General features: G+C 28.0%; 1 protein-coding gene and 1 long non-coding RNA gene across 6 annotated transcripts in view; one reads left to right on the plus strand and one right to left on the minus strand.

Moving 5' to 3' along the window:
• LOC147813821 (uncharacterized) overlaps positions 1–20,005 on the plus strand; it is a 579,591-nt gene that overhangs the window by 11,350 nt on the left and 548,236 nt on the right. The gene's annotated exons all lie outside the window — the stretch shown is intronic.
• LOC107438721 (potassium channel subfamily T member 2) overlaps positions 3,124–20,005 on the minus strand; it is a 518,547-nt gene continuing 501,665 nt past the window's right edge. For all 5 annotated transcript variants that reach the window (XM_071179918.2, XM_071179919.2, XM_087159363.1 and 2 more), the window contains 7 exons: positions 17,353–17,464; positions 15,169–15,270; positions 14,102–14,185; positions 12,310–12,441; positions 10,489–10,609; positions 5,993–6,077; positions 3,124–3,956 (listed from right to left, as the gene is read on the minus strand). In XM_071179918.2, coding sequence (XP_071036019.2) covers positions 3,710–3,956; positions 5,993–6,077; positions 10,489–10,609; positions 12,310–12,441; positions 14,102–14,185; positions 15,169–15,270; positions 17,353–17,464 — 883 coding nt within the window. In that variant the 3' untranslated portion in view covers positions 3,124–3,709. The remainder of the gene's footprint in view (positions 3,957–5,992; positions 6,078–10,488; positions 10,610–12,309; positions 12,442–14,101; positions 14,186–15,168; positions 15,271–17,352; positions 17,465–20,005) is intronic.

Here is a 20,005-nt window from a genome sequence, read left to right on the forward strand (position 1 = left end):
ATTTATGGAAAGTATCTTATTTTATGTACTTTCCTTATGGAATAAAAATAATCAGTTTAATTTATTGCAATTTAGAAATTTAGAAAGAATGGAATAGTTCATAAATTACATTTTTAATTGATTTGTTTTGTGTGTTTTTTTTATCCATGTTAATTTATTAAAATATTCTATTCAATTCCAAGAATAAAATAGATTTCTAGAAGTTCTAAATTATATTTTTACTAATTCTATAGTGTCATTATTTTTAAAGTATGTAATGTTACTATGTAAGTTAAATACTTAATTTGTCTTTTTATAGTTTTGATTTAGTAGAAAAATATTTATTAGTAGAAAATAAAGACTAATGTAGAAGGCATAAGTTTTCAATTTATATCTTATTAAATTATGACTTTCAAATTTACTATCACAGCTTTTTATGTAATAAGCCATATCTACATAAAAGGCTAACATTTAATCCCAAAATACAAAATTTGACTCAAAATATACCTTGTAAGGAGATCTAACTTACATATTTATCATAATTCTAAGATTAATAACTGTAGAATAATGGTTCAATTTATGTTACCTTAATGCTTTTTTTTTTAAAATTTAGTAATTTTTGTTGCTTTTGTTAGATCTGAAAAGTTCATTGAGAGAAAAAAGTGATTTTAGCATTAATAAAATGATTAATAAAATGTGAAAATACAAAAGGTTTTTAAGGGTTACTATTAATCGATTCAAAAATTTTTTATGTTATTCTGTTTTTAAATTATTTTATATTTAAAAACAATTTTATTCATTAATGTATTAATTTGTTTTATTTAAAAAATTGTATAGCTTTTTACAATTTTTTTTATTAGTAGGTAAGATTGAATAAGTGAAAATTTTGTTATTTCACAAGATGCTTAAACATTTAACTGGTTATTAATTTTTAAATGGTCTTTGTGAGAAAAAATAATTTCTCGGCAGTTTTCGAAGCAGTTCTCAAAGAAAAACACGTGAACTGTACTTTGATATGAATCATTTAGAATTATCAATTTCATTTTAGATTTTAAAGCTCCAGATTGTTCAATTATTTAATTTATATTTTATAAGAAAGTGCACTCTAAATAGTCAAAAATTGCTAATGGTTTTTATCAATAGAGTTACAAGATAACATATTAAGGGTAATAAAATTAAAAATTCATATGTATTAGTATCATTTCTCTAAGATGTGATATAATAATTGATAACACGGCTATGTGTGTGTCTAATTTATAAACTGATCATTGTAGCACGTTGAGCAATAATTTAACACTTTTCAAATCAATATTTTAACGTTACTTATTAGTAGTAAAAATGCGAATTAAAAGTTCAAACTTTGTTTTTAAAAATTGTAAAATTCAATTTAGATTATATAAGAGGACACTAACTAAAACTGAATTTTAGTAATATGTTATTAATTCAAGAGATAAATCTTAAAGTGTTTTGGAATAATGTTTGGTTAACATTAAAGTAATACATAATAACTAATATTGTGAAAAAAGTAATTTAGTTTAAAAAAGGCAGTTTTTTAATGTATTTCATAATTATTTTATCTTTTGAAAACTTTATTATCTCTTTTCAGCTTTTGTGAAAATATGAAATAAAGTTTGGACAATTAAGTATTAATTAAGATTTAGTAAGTTCGAAATTAGTCTTTTCGTTACATATTTAAATTTTTTTAAAATTTATATTATTTAATTTTCGATTTAAAGCAAGTTTTGGTCATGAAGCAACATGCTATTTTTCTTTTCCGTGTGCTTTTTAATAGTTCCCAATTCTTATATGTTTTTAGGATTATTATTTTATAATAAAATTGCAAATGACTGCATTACATGGAATTCTCTTAAAAAGTCAGGGTTTTATATTGATATGAATAGCACCATTTCTGAAAGCTTTCACCTAATTGTTTTCCAAAACGGCTTAAACTTGTAATATTTTTTTGCAACATAATCAGTCCTTAATTAGGGCTTTTTATTTTTTATTAGCTTTATAATATGGAGGATATTTTCATTTCTCTATTTGACGGATTCTTCAAAAAAGAAATTTTTTTTTTTAATTCAGGTTTTGTAAGATTTTTTTTTATTTACATGGTTTCAACTAACATGAAAATACTGCTTCTCTGTTTACTGACTTTTTCATTGTGAATTTCACACTAATTCAGTAAATAATATACCCCAAGAGAAAAATTAGTGTTCAGAGGTTGATTAGTGACAGAAAGTAAGTCTTTTATTCTTTTTTTCTTTCAATTTTGTGGTTTGTTTATTTAAAAAAAGTAAAATATATGATAAAATATGACTAATAAATTTATATGATCCAAAGATTGAAAAAAAAGTAGTAAAATAATATGTACAAAAAAAAAAAAAAAAAAAAAAAATTGCATTTAAAATTTTTTTTCAGAAAGCTTCAATGCTGATTTAGATGTAATATTTATTATTGTATAAACTAGAGTATGTAATTTAATAACCTTTGAGTTAAAATAAAGACAAGGTTGAAAAACAAGAAACCCCCCCCAAAAAAAACAACTTTTTTTTTGCATAAAATATATTTTTTTTCGTTCGAAATATTTTTGTTTTAATCATTTTCTTAAAATCTTGAATGAAAAAAGAATCTTATTTTAATATTCGTTTTAAGAATATAAAAAGAAATTATTTATTTAGAGCTTTGAAAAGTGTTTCAAGCTTGCTTAAGATTTCTTATTTCACTATATACTAAACCAAATGTTGGGAACATTTGTTCTAAACCTGCAATTGAACGTACAACAACTGTTGAATAATAATAAGAACATTTTGTTTTAGTTTCAACCTTTAAAATTATATAACAAAACTATATAAAATTAGAAAAAAAACTTCTTTGTTGTAATTTATATTAGAAAAGTAAAACATTTTAGGATTTGTAAATTTTTTAATGCCATCTGAAAAAGTAGAAAACTAAAAGTAACAGCTAAAAGTAGAAAACAACTGCTTGTTAGATACTGTTATTTTACAAAAAAAAATAAAATTGTTTTTTTGAAGGACATAGATTAAGTTTTTTTTAAAGAGCATGTTTAAAACAAATTTTTTATTCAATATATAAAACAAAATGTTTTAAATGTATCAGCCCTAAATAAACATAAACAGTATGTGAGCAAGGTTTTATTTATTTATTATATCGGGACATCTTTCTGTGAAAAATATTGAATAGGTATGTTCTGTTATTAAGTTGAATAATTTATTGTAGAAACACGATTAAAATAATAATTGACTTATTCAAATATCTTTAATGGTTATTAATTTAATAAATTGTGTTTTGCAAATTTAGACTTCATTCTAAATAGGCCCTGCATAAGTTTGATTGGCGCCGTCCAAGTTAATAGTTTAGTAAATTATTCAATTTATCTAGTACCTTTTCTGCCATTTCATTTTAAATATAAAATCAGTAAAATATTTTTTGTTGTTGCCCTATTTGATTTTGATGTGAGATATGCATTTATGCTTGTTGCTGCAGGAAATTAATGCAGCTTAATCGTACAAGAATTGTGTCTTGTGCATGTTTCATGTTATATCAAAATGGAATATAAATATACACAAGCTTAATTAGGAAGTCATGTTTTTTCATGTGCTCTTCAATAAGTTTCTTGTGTGTCATGTATTTTATGTACAATGTGTTGTACTCCTCAATAATATTGATATACATTTATGTTTAAAAATAATCACATTCTAACTGGTGATCACACTATTGTTCCCTTCATACCGTCAGCTGGTGGCGTGATTTCAACGTCTATAGATTTGCTTCTGTTGGGTAAGTGTATTGTGCCATTTTCATGCTGGGCTTGTTCGCCTAAAAGTGGCTCTGCTTGTAGAGATTCGTCTGAAGAGTTTCTTTTCTTCTTTTGTTTTGGCGCTGATTTTCCTCTAACTGAACCTTTCTTCATGAAGATCTTAACACTTGAGATTGGACTTGGCCGTATTAGAAATCTAAAAGAAAAAAAAAAGTGAGTTTTTATTATGTCTTACTTAGTTGTTAAGTCTGAACACCTGCCACGAAAGTGAATTTTGTTTATTTGCCTGTACACTGCTGCGGTTGTGTATTTTTTTACTCCAAGCCGCTGATTTGCCTGGATTTTTCATATTTTTACTTTGCATTGTTTCTAAAAGATGTCTCTAGTAAGCTAGCAATTCAGGAGATATTGGATTGCAAAACAATTTCAAGGACACTTTCAGTTAGGTTGGGAATTGGAGAGTGTTTTCAGTTGCTCGCTTTGCGAATGGATGTGATGAAGAATAGTTAGCAGTAAGTGACTGATCTCCCTGTCTTAAATTACCATACCAAAGCTGAATTTTGGAAAGAAATAAAAATGAAAGTATTCAAAATGTAAGTACATATTTTCGTTCCTTCCATTGTAAAACGTTCTTTCCAGTGCTGTACCTTCCTCAGGAAAAAGCCACTTTTAACCCTTTGACTATGAATTTTAAAAAAAGATTTTTTTGTCCCGTTTATTATTCAAAAGGACAAAATAGGTCACAAATAAGGCAAATTTAGTATTTGGGATTTTTCTGACAAGCGGTTATCAATTTAGAGGCTGGGACATATATGTCCCAGCCGTACTTAATGGTGGGATACATATGTCCCACCTATAATGATCGACTTACTACACGCAAATCTATCATTCCGGAAAAATTTATTATATGGACTTTTTTTTACATGGTATGATACAGGATGAAGCAATCTTTGCATAACCCGATATTACACATTCGACAACTCATATTTGTTCTTTTTTTCTATGTTCATTTGAGAAAATATGAATGGACATAACAATCCCAATGAAGAATACAAGTGGGATATATCTGTCCCAATGAAGAATACTAGGGGGATATATCTGTCCCAGCACAAAATCACAATGCTATTTCAGGCAAGAAACTCTTTAGCGCCATCTAGGGGATATTTGACACATGAAACACTTATACTTGGTTCGACTCTACGACTGGGACATATTACAATGAGTTTCTAAGTGCTTTTCACCACATTAGTAATTTTTAAACATTTGTTGGGACAAATTGGCCAAAGGGTTAAGTAAAAATGCCTATTTTCACTATAATTAAAAATTATCGGAAATTAATAAACGCAATACTTAAAAGTTTTGATTGCTGATTTGAATTCATATAATTAATTAAAATGCAAAATTGTTTTTTTAATATGCTTATTTTTTGTTGCAATTAAGTAATTAACTTGCGTTTGAGTTGGTTTGTTTTTAAAGTGAAAATCTTGCAATTGAAAATTTAGATTTGATTAACAAAATTTCAAACGGAGTTTTGTTCCGGATGTCAATACATGTTTCTATCATGTTCTTATTGTGCCATTCTGTGCCATTTTTCGTCAATGAAAATTTCCGTTATTTTCCTACTATTTAAAGTGTTCTAATTTTAACTGGAGCGTAGGATAGCGTTTCAAGTTTGCATAATTTTTTGAACGCTTTAAGTAGAGCTTATTAACAATCGAAAGCAAACAAACACGGAACGATAATAAAGAAATAGAAATTATTTAAAAAAACCGTATTTTCCAAGTGAAATTGAAATTCTTTTAAATGACAGTTAATATTATTATTTGTGTTTATCAAAATTTTTTTTAAATCTACACACCATTTATTTTAAATATACATTATATTTTTACTTACAGATTTGGAGATTTGCGATATAATTTCTTGTTTTTGTACTACTAGCCTCCTATCAACAACACAATTTCAACTTCTATCATTGAATTATTAAGTAACTTATTTAAAATTTCCAAAATAGCTAAATCATTAAGCTGTATTATGACTAATGAATACTTATTGAGGTTCCCTGATTTAAGTTGTATAATATAAATTATATGATTTTGCTGCTATTCCGAGATTTTTTTTTATGAGTTGGACTTAAAAATCAAGCCGTTACTTAAAAATGTTATTACTAACGATTTATTATCATTTCGTCTGTATGAGTGTAAGGATAATGGAATATTCGAACGTTATACTTACATCACATCCCCTAGCTCCAGTTTCTGATCACAGCTAGGATTAATTATCACGTAAGAAAGGCCATTCCTCTTTTCCGATACATCATCTAAAAGTACAGTTTACAATTAACGTAAAGATTATATCTATATATTGTTATGCATTTTTTCTTTAAAAAGATGTATTTCTAAAAATCTCTTTGATTATTAAATTAATCTTATGATCGATAAGATTTTAAAATAAATATATATGCTCAACATGAAATCCTACAAACTAATGCAATTAAAAATGTTTATGATTATATTTTCTTTAAAAAATATTTTAATATTATTCAGAACTTCCTCTTTATAGTTATATTTTTTATTCTAAGCCTAATTTTAATAATAAATCAATTAAAGAATTGTATATTAATTAAACAAAAACAAGTAAATATTTTGAAAAAAAAATTAAATATGGAAATCATCTATAATTATGTCAAAGCTATGAAAGGTATTTTCAAAGAAATTCTCAGTTTAAAATATTTCAGAGAAATTAAGTTTCGAAAAAGGTCGAAGCAAGAAATATTTAACTTCATAAAATAAAATAAAATAAAAATGACATTTTTGAGTTAACTTATTTATTTTTCAGTTGGAAATTGAAACTGAAATTAAAATTGAAAGATATGAATATGTATGTATTTGTTGTTTTTTCTTTCTTTTTTGCTAGAAACTCCCTTTCTATGTTAAGTTCTTAGGATTTTTTTTTATGCAAGATTAATGATCTTTTAATGTTGTTGTATGTGTTCTAAAATTTATTTTAATCAATTATTCTTTTCTTCATAAACGTTTTGGGTTTAAATAACTTTATTTCTATTTTTATAACCGTCGTTGAACAACAGACCCAATTTTGGGTTTACGACTACTAATAACTATTTATTACGACTACTAATAACCACGGGGATACTCCAAAAGTTCGAAGTGCGCGCAACTGTTCAATCTCATAAGCAAACATATTCAAAATTTTTAAATTAGAGTTTTAACAAATAGGTAGGATATTAAATATGAAATCCAGAAAACAGCGTTACTTAGAAATTAACTAAATGCAAACAAACATAACAAAGAAAATAAACAGTATCGATCAGAAGAGATATTGATGTCGCATCTTCAGTAGGGGTGCAAAATTAATAACAAGAAACAATTTCACATGTTTTTATTTTTTATTTTTAAACGACTACTAATGTTCAACTTCATAGTCTTGTAATTTTGAACCCATTCCAGAAGACAAGAGAATTCCTGGATCATGTTGTAGGAGAAATTAGCCTTCGTGGAGAACTTTTTGAGGAAACTATCACCATTACATTTAGAGGAAAACCACGAACGCCGCCCAAGGTTAGCCTGATGGCAAGGGGACTCATACCCATGATCCGCCTAGTATATTTTACGTCAGCACTGTGGTTAGTGCAAGCCTGGTGCGGAATTCCTATAGACCAGCAATCGCTGAGATTCGAACACGGTTCACCTCATTGGAAGGCGGACGCTCTATCCGTTGAGTCACTACTGTTCTAAATGACTTTTTGAACTCATCATACTTCAGGAAAACCTAACCTGTATGCATTATTTATGGTACGATATCGGAACTAATAGTTCAGTTCTGATATATTTTATATACATGTTTAATGAGGAGGTAACTAACAAATATAAATTCGAATAATAAGGAATAATGTAATGAATAATTATGAAAAACTTTAAAAATGTGCGTTGGAGGGGAAAAAAAAGAAAAACCAGCCTAGCATAGTATTTCAGGCTTTTTTGTTTCAACCTTTCATTATTTCACCTTTTTAACTCGGTGTATACGTATGAAAACTTTGAAAGATTTCATTTCAGTTTGATCCCTCACCCAAGTATATTTAATCATTCTTACGAATACTATTTAAGTTTTTTTCCCTCTAATAGTAGACAATGGAATAAAAATGATTTTTATTATTTTAAGCTTCGTGAAGCTGTAAAATTTATGTCGACGTTTCTGCTGATTTGCTTTGCATATCAGCAGAATTGCATATCAGCATATAGCGTGGCATTTGAGTTAGCAGGAAATTATTTTTTTTGTAGTTTAAAATTATACCACAAGCTATTTTTTTAAAAAGTTTTTTTAAAATTAAAAACTATTAAATTATATTGAATTTTTTAAAAATTTTATTATTATTAATGGATTGTATTGTTTTGGATAGTAATTTGAGTTTATCTTCTCAATTTGAAAAAATCTATAAAAAATGCTGCCTCCAGTGGATCGGTATAAATGTATGTTGTCAAAAAAGTATTATACAAATATTTAATTAAAGTTTTACACTCTAATGAAGTAAATTCAACAAGAATTAGACAAGTTCGACGTTAGAAGGTTACTTTTACCGCGAATATAGTTGTTGCTCTCTAAATAATAATGGTAATTCCATATGTTTAGTTTAGAGAATAATAGAGAATCTTGAGAAGTTATGTAAATCCTAGCTATCCACACCTATGAATACTGCTAAGCATCAAAACTTTGTAAATATTTTTTGTTGTTGTTCTAATCAACATAGAAAATGTTGAGTTATGGGTGCTTTGTTTGATGCATTCGTATTAATAAACCCTGGGATGGATAATGGCAGCTTTGTTCTATTTTATCCATCTTTTCTCGGATTGAAATTCATGTTCGGCTAATAACTATTTATGTTAACTTTTATGTGTAAGAATAATAATAAAATAAAAAATGAAGGGGTGCCATATAGCTTAAACTTAAAATTTGAGATATTGTTTTGACTTTCACTAAATTTAATTTTTTAAAAAAGTGATTTAAAGTAAAGCATTCCCTCCACAGTTCGTTATGAGCAAAAGGGTCATGGAGGTTAAAGCTCCACAATTTTGTGACCAACTGCTTGGTGGTTGGTAATGCACTCCGATCACCCGTATGTAGACAATAAATGATAAGTCGGCTCTGCCTTAGTATTAATGATACTTAGATCTATGTTTCCCCAGGAAACTGGTACCCATCCATAAGAAACTCGGTGATCAGCTTTAATCAACAGTCTAATAGTACTCCACAACGACAGCTCAGACCTTTAACCGTATTTTTCTTGATATTCCAGATTTTCATAATCAAAAATAGTTTGTCTGATTTTCAGCTTTTTGTCTTAATGTTCCTGATTTTTGTATGTGTTCTGAAAATATCCTTTTCTAAGAATACCAAATGCATATTTTTAAAAAGAAATGTTAAGAATAGAAAGATTTGGATTTTTTTCTATCTATTATCGTTTTATTTTAATAAATATTTATTATAGAAATCACACAATTTAATAGCTCTAATTTAGGGACCATCTACTAATTATATACATGGTTTTAGCCTAACCCACAGGATTCATTGTTTCATGAAAATTATATTCTACGAAAAGGAAACTCGAGTCACAATTTTGCATTATCAAATTTTTATGATGATGCTTTCAAGAGTGATATGCTTACTTCTTATTTTCAGCAAATGAAGTAAGAAATCTTTTAATATATATTGTTTTTTAGTTTCACAATTATAATTAATGATTCGTCTCACTCATGTTATTTTAAAAGTCTATTCCAATCAACAATAAAGTAACATCATAGAATTTGTAATTGAATAATTTTGGATAAACCACTAAAATTACTTATGTATAAAAATATTAAGTGGCAATTTCATTGCGTTCTTGTTTCAATATTATAGAACAGAAGTTTTTTTCTATCTTCCACTTTCTTATTTTATTTCAAAATAAAGTTTTAAAAAAAAAAGAATGAAGAGAAATTGAATATCAAGTTTATAAAACCAGTTGATTTATAAGTCTATTAAAATATCATAATGTTAATAGTGGTCTAAAAAGAAACTTGTGCTCAGAAACTTAATCTTTCATTCTTCCAAAATGTTTTTTTATGCTCATTAATATTTATAAATAGGTTTTTTGTGTAAAAACATCTTAAAATGCATAACAAATTAAAAGTAACAGAAAAGAAAGTATATTTAACAACTATTTTGAATATAAATACTAAAAATTTGTGAGTGGCTCATTCATTAGCTATTGTGTTTCTTTCTTTTCTTTTTTTTTTAAATAAAAATTGTTTTAGAATAACTTTAAAAGCTTTATGTGAATTACTTTTTCTTACAAAATAGTTGTCCGAAAAGATAAAAAATTCTAGTTAAATTCAGAAAAAAATCTAAATTTTCTCACTATTAATTATTTTTGTGATTGATAAAAAAAAAGTATACATTAGGAATATAAATTTATTTACCAATTTTTTAAGTGTTAAATTGTTTTTAAAAACTGTTTCTACTGTGTTATTTGTGTTTTTGACTAATTTAGAAAATAAATAATGTGGCTTAAATAATGCGCAATGCTCCCAAAATGTTTTATGCAATCATTTTCTAGACTTACCCTGTCATATTAATTATAGTTCAAAAGTGTTTATTTTGCTTTCTAAGTTAAACATTGCAACTATTAATATAAAACAGGACATTGATATAATTTAATATTCAAATATATCTCTCACCATAATCTTCTGTTGGCAACCTTAAATCCATCATACGATTCTTTACTAAATTACTAATTTCTTGTCTTTCAATATCTGAAGTTATGCGATTTCTTTCACTGTCTGCAAGCTCCAGGGATACCTGAAAGATTTTATGATCGATTTAGACACTAATTTAAAAAAAAAAATTAAATATTTAAAATAAAATATATAAAAATAAAATATATAAAATAAAAGATATAAATTCACATAAAAATATTTTAATTGCTACGCATGCAATTTCTTCAAAAAACTTCTCATGTATAAGATATAATATTTAAAGATTTAATTTTGTTATAAGCAAAGATTTAAGAGATAAAAAGGGCTTACTCACATCTTAAAAATATTTAGCTTCCCTATTGTAAATAATTTTGTATCTATTGTAATCTTATAGGAGATTTCATTTTGCTCAATTAATGTTTTAGTTATTGCAAAATGCGAATGTTTAGCAAAAAGTTATTTCCAATTTGAAATATGTGATAGTAAATATATATTTTTTGAAAATATAAATCTGCTTATCTCTATACTACAAAAATGGAGGTTATAATTTTTACTCCCTTCTGAATTAATTCTTAAATTTAATAAATTATTTTATTTAGTAACACAGTTTCCAAAGACATTATTTTATTAGATACATAAGATATTTAATGGACACTCTTTTCTTTATAAAATAATTAAATGAATGGATTATAGGAACATATTTTAGTTATAGTTTTAACTAACTGATAAAGGTTTTTTTTTCCAAACAGAATAGAATCAGCATTTAAGCTTGTTCTAATGAATGTTTAGCAAAAAGTTATTTCCAATTTGAAATATGTGATAGTAAATATATATTTTTTGAAAATATAAATCTGCTTATCTCTATACTACAAAAATGGAGGTTATAATTTTTACTCCCTTCTGAATTAATTCTTAAATTTAATAAATTATTTTATTTAGTAACACAGTTTCCAAAGACATTATTTTATTAGATACATAAGATATTTAATGGACACTCTTTTCTTTATAAAATAATTAAATGAATGGATTATAGGAACATATTTTAGTTATAGTTTTAACTAACTGATAAAGGTTTTTTTTTCGAAACAGAATAGAATCAGCATTTAAGCTTGTTCTAATGAATGTTTAGCAAAAAGTTATTTCCAATTTGAAATATGTGATAGTAAATATATATTTTTTGAAAATATAAATCTGCTTATCTCTATACTACAAAAATGGAGGTTATAATTTTTACTCCCTTCTGAATTAATTCTTAAATTTAATAAATTATTTTATTTAGTAACACAGTTTCCAAAGACATTATTTTATTAGATACATAAGATATTTAATGGACACTCTTTTCTTTATAAAATAATTAAATGAATGGATTATAGGAACATATTTTAGTTATAGTTTTAACTAACTGATAAAGGTTTTTTTTTCCAAACAGAATAGAATCAGCATTTAAGCTTGTTCTCACACTGTAAGGCAACTTGAAATATTGGTCTTAACACTTCTATGCTTATTGAAGTTTTACTGTCTTTTGAAATATAACTATTATTTATGAAACTTAACAAATGAAATTTAATGCTAAATTCGGCTAAATTTAATGCTGAATCGGTGCAATTTGGGGCAAAAAATATTGCCCCAAATTGCACCGATCCAACTTAACAAAATTTGTCGAATAATATCGCCTGTTTTGACATCCATACATTTATTATGAAAGTATTATTTTTCTTTACAATTGTAACGTGTTACAATTATAACTACAATTGTATAAATTGTACAATTACTATAAATTGATAAAGAAAAATAAAGTCATACCGTTGAAGCTTCGCATGGTCCAGCTATCTGTGTTCTGTATATTCCAATAGGAATTTCGCAAGTTGATGAGCAAAGTTTTTGGTAAAGTCGTCCATACGTTCTTATCCACAAATCTTCTTTCGTTATTTTCATCTGCAAAATGAATAAATAACGGCATCACCTTTTAACTTTGAATGTAAAAGTAAAGATTACTTTTTTTATTATTATTTCGTACTGTTGCAAGATCTGTGACACTCTCCAAAAAGCCTGCATTGACAGTGCAGCGAAAGGTATTAATATAATTTCCTATTAATAAGATTCCTTAAAAGACTACGTTTTAAGATTCCTTAAAAGACGTTGTTTAGAGAAGAACTTCGTTGTTTTGAATAGGGATATAAGACAAAAGCGCTGACTTTATTCTTTTAAATTCCTTGCTGATTAAATGGGCTGTGGAATTCATTGACACAAGAGCCGTAATCAGCGGCAAATGTGAATCTATTTTGTTGTCGTTGGTAATGGCAAATCTCTAAAATACTCGTAAGTTACTTTCCAGTAGCGAATTTTTTTTTTTTACTTGTCGGTTTTAGAAGCATTGAGGTGGACAAGTATGTTCAAAATAATTAATATATCTTTGAATAATAAGTGATTTCATTGTACTTCGAAATTTATTTATTTATTTAAAGATTTTCATTAGATATGTACTATAAAAGTAACTTTGATGCCTACATCTGTTTGAAAACCTTTCTATTCTAACAAAATATCTATTAATAAAGTTAGTTGTAAAAGCATACCTACTAAAGAAAAACGTGTCTGCTGATTTAACAAAGTATATGATGGAAAATAAATAATATTTGATGTTAACTGAACTAAGTGTATCCTTTGTTATTGCCAATACTTATGGCTCACATCTGCTGCTTGTCAGCTCTAAGAGTTCAGTTTAAGTTAGCATTTCATCAAGCGCAGTTACATGGGATTTATTCCTATTTGTTTTCATTTGAAAAAAAAAATCAAAATAAAAAACATTTTTAAAAACCACGTTCTTGTAGTGGAGAATAATAATTAAAAAATAAAAATTTGAAAAACGAAAAACGTGGGGCGCATGAAATTCATAACAGTAATGTTATATTAGTGTGTGTATGTGTGCTCATGAGAATATGTGTATGTATATCTGTAATTGTAATTGTATCTGGATGTGTATGTGGAATATGTTTGTGTATATGCATGTGGATGTGTATGTGGCTGTGCATGTGTATAAGTAAGAAAATGTGTATAAGTATGTGTATATGTACTGTTATGTATTTCATTCGCCCCACGTTTTTCGTCTTTCAAATTTTTATTTTTTAACTATTATTTATTATAATTTTTTTTGTGTAATTTTTTCACTCACTGTACACAAAACTTTTCAACTGACACGTGACACTAATTTGAAATAATCGAATCGACAGCAAAAGACAATCGCTAAAATACTAATTTTTCTTTCATTTTATTTTACTTTGTATATCTTCTTTCTCTTCATTTTCATGCATTGTCATCCAATTCTGAACTATGTGCCAAATTTGAAGTCTGTAGCTAGTCGGGAAGTTAGTTTAAAATCGATTACAATATTCCACCCGAACAGACATACACGAGGTAAAATAAAGATCTTTGTTGAGTTTTTATCAACAGTGTACTTTTCAAGAAAAATAACATCATTTAAATAAATCCTTATTTAAGTTTTATAAAGAGAAAATTTTAATTGTGTCACGTAATACTCATAATTGAAATAACATTCGAAACAAACATTCTTATTTGTTATTATTATTTTTATACTCACAGATGAGAGAAAACCTGATCCTGGGGCTTGATCGATTCCCAACAACAGCCGTACAAATGTTATCATGTATTCTTTCACGAATGCCTGCAAGTATACAATAAGTTCAATTATGAAGACTTAAATTCAACAGTGGTCCAAATTCTTTTTTTCTTCTTCCAAATCTTATTTATTTATTTGCTTTGAGATTCAGAGTCATAAAATCAAATGAATGTATGTTTTTTTTCTTTTTATCTTGTCTGATTTGTGGTTCTCTTTGTTTGGCAGCAGAAATAAACTGGAAGTGGAAAATACTCGCATGAACGTGAAGGTAACTTCATTTTTTTTAACACTAGATTGCCCAAGGAAGTCATTTTGACTTCTTTTTAATTTCAATTAGAAAAACAATGATGTACATAATGACACAATTTGTGACTTTTATAATTATTTTTATTGGTGATATTTGCTAATAACTTGTTATATAACTGAAAATAATATAAAAATTTTTAAAAATAATTTGAAACAAATTTCCTTATGCATTATTTTTTCACAATGCACTCATTTTGACTGCTTTTGGGCAATATAGGTATTTCAGTCTTTTTAGTGTTAATAAGTGGAATTGGACCACTATTGAAAGGATTGGACCACTTGTTATATTACTGAAAATAATATAAAAAATATTAAAAAATTAATTTGAAACAAATTTCCTTATACATTATTCTTTCACAATGCACTCATTTTGACTGCTTTTGGGCAATATAGGTATTTCAGTCTTTCTAGTGTTAATAAGTGGAATTGGACCACTATTGAAATATGACTTTCATATGACAAGAGGCAAAGTTTGTGTTGATCAATATTAGGTAAAACATTTGTTAATATTTGTGTAATATTAAACGTATACCATAAAAATATTGTTAAGTTATATCACTTATTCATTAGTTTTAGTTTTTCGAATTGACTTTTTATAAGCGAGCTTAAATTAAATCCCCCAGTATGAGGAAGACATTGTTTAGTAAGGTTTTAATAAAGTTAAAAAGAAAAATCAGTATCAAATATTATTTTAAACGAATAAACGGAAGAGTAAATATTACCTGGTATAATAAAGTATCCAGCATACTCGCGCTGAACACACATCCCGCTGCAAATGGCAATCGGAACATATATGAGATATGAGAACCCCTTTCTCTTTCACTCTAATGAATAAAGTAAGAAAAATTATTCTTAATAATATTTGAAAAGTATACACGAAAAATATTATATTAAAAAAATGCTATAAAATTCATCATTTTTTATTAACGTATGTACGCTAGCTTTAATTTCATGTTAAAACAGTTAATTTTCCGTTTTTTTTTCCAATTTTTTTTTGTTCTATATGAATCTTTTGCCTTGTTAAAATATCCCTATTAAAAAACGTCGGGTCCACCGTCTCTGTTTTGATGTTCAACATAACGTTATATTCGTTTTGCTGCTCAAAAAATATAAGACTTAAAAACTTGAGATTACTAAGGTATGTAGAAACGTGTACAGAAATAACGATGAATTATTAGCGGATAAACTTTTTGGAAAAATATACGGGCCGCTCTACATTTTACATGAAGGCAACTACATAGTTGAAATTTGGTATGCTGAAAGAGCCATGTTTATAAATGAAATCAACGCAGAGTTCTTTTTTTTCTTTCTTCGAAATTCCAATTCGTTCGAAAGTTATTGCAATTTTAAGTGTTACTTTTTTGCTAATTTTTCTCATTTTTTGTTTTGTTTTGATGCACAAAATCTATTGCACTTAGAAACTTAAAATTACGAAGGTATGCAGAAAAGTGTACATGAATCACGACATAATAAAAGATATTAGGATTCGATAATGAGCTCGTGAATTAACTACTGAACTGTTAAACTTGTAGGTAAAAAATACCCCGTTTGGTTGATTTGTATCTCGCTGAAATGCAAGTTTAAAATTTGGCGTGCTGAATCAGTCATTTTTATTAATGAATTTAATACGAATTTTGTTTCGAAATTCCAATCTGTTTAAAAGTTATTGCAAATTTATGTACATTTTCGTAATTTTTTTTGCAGCTTTAAATATTGTCTGTTTATCCATTGTTGAAGAAAATTTATTCTTCCTTTACGAGATTTTTATTTTATAAACTCCCGCTCGAGCAGATGTCAATCAAAAGTAGAGAAAAAAAATAGGTGTTGCCAAATAAAAATCTTACAAATTTTATTCAAATTTTTAAAAGCAAAAAGCCTTATAAATAGCAATAAAAGCCGTTCCTTATTTCAATTGTTATAAGACTCGTCAGCGAGTAAAATTACTTCTCATTTATTTATTCTTATTGAATCCCACAATCTGTTTCCTTTAGGTTAATTTTTTTTTTCGAATACAGATGATTATTTTTCAAATCTAGATAATCGTTTATTTCGCCACGATTAACTTAGTAAGGAGATTTTGCAAACGTACGTTAGATTCCGTGTACGCTCATATACGTATGATTTGAATGGGTTATTATGCAATTTTCAATCGGTATGATGTGCCCCAGCTCCTTCGATAAAGGTGTAACAACATTGTTCAAGACACTCTGTACATCGTAAGCCACGTTGGATTTCATATTTTGAACGTAATCTTTTGACCGAAAAATCAATAATAATATACACCGAAGAGCCATTACATTATGACCACCCTCCATCTATAACAATGGGCTCGCCCAGGTTTTCATGGTTTCTCGCCCAGGAACAATGTTTTCATGGGGCACATTAGGATCCATAATCCTCATAGAACAATCCCTGACGTCTGTAAGCTACTTGAACATAGTTGCAGACCAGGTTCACCCATTCATGGCAACAGTTTTTCCTGCGGGGGCTGGTGTTTACCAACAGGATAATGCACCATGTCATAAGGGTCGAATCGTCGAGGAACATTCCAGTGACTTTCAAGTCATGTCATGGCCCCCAAATTCACTTGACCTTAATCCAATAGAGCATTTGTGGTCCTACTTAGAAAACCAAATTCGTGCTGCCACGCTATCCCTTCGCAATGTGAGGGAATTGGTACCAGATACCTCAGGCTACCTATCAGCACCTTGTGGAATCAATGCCACGGCGGGTGCTAGCAGTTTTGAGGGCTAAAGGTATTCCCACATGTTATTAGCAGGGTGGTCATAATGTAATGACTCTTCGGTGTATTTCTTTTAGTTCGCTATTATTAAAACTCAAAAAAGGGAAAAAAGAGAAAAAAATATATGTGCGGTATGTAAATAAAATAAGAAAAACATTAATACCTTTTCCATTTTAGATAAATGTAACGCATATGTATCGTTAGCCCTAAATTGCATGAACCTCATATTACTAGATTGACTGAGCTCTGTGATGATTCTAACACTGGGAAACATTCTAGAGAAAATTGAAATGCATCAGTATCTAGGGAAACATGGTTTAAGTATAATATTTCCATTGTAAAATAAATACATTTTTAAAATAAGTGAGTTCTTTTAACCACTATAGAATTTATTTTCAAAAGCCTAGCTTGGTTTCAATCAATTCTATCTGAGTTAGATTAGAAAAGTTAACTTTATCTGTTGTTTTTAAAAGATATATCTTGATAGAACCATTGAAAAATATTTTAACTTCTGTGGAAATAGAAACATTAATATATGAAAATACAGTCGGACCTCTATTTAACTATTGAAGTAATTAACTATTATTATTCTATTGAAGTCGCCAAATCCCGATAATAAGTTCGTTATATGGAAAATTCGTTAAATAGAAAATCACCTTCTGAAAAACTTAAGCAACACAAGATTTAAATTCATGAACACTAGCCATAATTAAAATAGAAATTGATACACCTTTATCTTGAAAACTAGTATCTATTATTTATTTTATAAATCTTAACCATAAAAGAAATCTGCATGGAAAGCAAGAATAAAGCAAAACATTATCCAGTGTTACATACATTTCAACTGAATGCTACATACATTTTCAACTGAAAAAAGCTGAATTTATGTATAAAATTATCGTTGCAGTTATAAAAGTGATTTTAAACATACATTACTGATAAAATCTTGTCTGAGTTTTTCGTTTGAAATGCAAACAAAAAGGAAAAGGGATTTTACTGCTAAGTGGCTGAAAAAATCGATTCAAACTCATTTCCCCCATGAAATGTGTTAACAAGTTTGAAATGTTCTGAAATATTTTAAGAAATGGGGAAAGTGGATTGAAAAGAAAAGTTCGGTAAATAGTAAATTCACTTCGTTATTTGGAAGTTATTTTGCGAAGAAATTTCCAAAATGTTCTTAATTCCTCGAAAAAAATCGCAAAAAGGAAGTTCTTTAAATAGAAGTCCGACTGTAACTGGTTTGCAGGAAATTTATTACATGTAAGTTTAAGTGGAAGGTGAACAGTACTAGCTATTTTCAAAAGATTGATACTATCCGTTTATGTTCCATAGATAAAAACATTTCTCTTACCACAGCAATTTTGAGTTTTGTTGAATTCCAATGACAAAAGTTCTTTTATTTTTGAAAGAAGTAGCAGAAAACTAATTAGATTCGATTCTTGAATGAAAGCTTATGAGTAAAGTATCAGTAATTTTATCGCATATAAAAAATAATCGATATGAATAATTTGAAACGATCTAGATTCGTGGCGATTTCTTAATTTTTAGGGTGGCATAAGGCTTAGATTGATGGTGATCCTCTTGGGACTGAAAAATTCTGTATGGAAATCAATTTATTCTATGCCATTAATCGAAATCTATTCATTCATATTTTAGATTAATTGTAACACTGCCTATCTTCCTCAAGTCCAGAATTTGAAATAGCAAATGTTAACTGGGCTGGAATAAGATTCCACGCAAAAAATATTCGAAAACTGTCGTGGTTAAAATTATAGATAATTTGAATTCACGTTGATATAGATTCGTTGAACAGGAAATTAGATCTTATGTTTAAATAACGAAAAAGATCGGGGAAGGTAAATGAAAAAAATCTTGAAAAACAACGCTGTTGGCAACAGACATGCCCTCCACATATCAGCATTTACGTGAGGAAATTGCGGTCTGTTGTATAATTAATCGAAGAAGGCTGATATTCTTCAATCCAGTCAAAGTTATATAATTAACATTTTTATAATATATTAACAAAGTTATATAATTACATAGTTAACATACATAACGTATTTCTATGATTTGTAATTATAACTATTTTGTTTTCATTTTATAGTAACTATCAATTCAGTTGTGATTTGTAGTAATATGAAGTCACATCAGCAGGTGCAATTAAAAGACGATTTTTAGCTTATGAGTGCTAGACAAGATAGTGTTGTTGAAGGCAGCAGAACCACAGAAATATCATCGCAATATTTCTCATCAATAGCCTATGTCGGGATAGCCTGGTCGGTAGGGCCCATGTCCGAGAGTTCGTGGGCTTCAGCCCCACCCGCCGAAGACTCCCAGTGTAGTAAATGGTGACTGATGCACGTTAAATCTGTCGAGTCGCAAAGTCCTCCACGTTCCCATAACAAATTAATACCTCTGGGGAAGTCCGAGATAGCCTGGTTGGTAGGGCACTGGGCCAATGTCCAAGAGGTTGTGGGTTCGATCCCAGCCGGCCGAAGGCTCCGCGTGTAGGAAATGGTGACTGATGCACGTTAAATTTGTCGAGTCGCAAAGTCCTCCATGTTCCCATAACAAATCAATATCTCTGGGGGTACTGATCCAGGAGTTGTCTTCTAGATTAGTTCAAAATTACGAGGCTACGGAGTTAAATATTTGTAGTCGTAAAACCAGAATTGGGTCGTCTGTTCGACGACGGTTATAAAATAAAATACCTCTGGGGATACTGAATTAGAGATTGATCATTCTCTGATTCAGGTCACAATTACGATCTGTGGATGAATGAATGGAAGCTTAAATTGGTTCGCCCAATAAACAGG

The sequence above is a fragment of the Parasteatoda tepidariorum genome, chromosome 3 (genome assembly GCF_982258835.1).
Source record: "Parasteatoda tepidariorum strain Cologne lab strain chromosome 3, Ptep-v5.0, whole genome shotgun sequence".
Taxonomy (NCBI): Eukaryota; Metazoa; Arthropoda; class Arachnida; order Araneae; family Theridiidae; genus Parasteatoda; species Parasteatoda tepidariorum.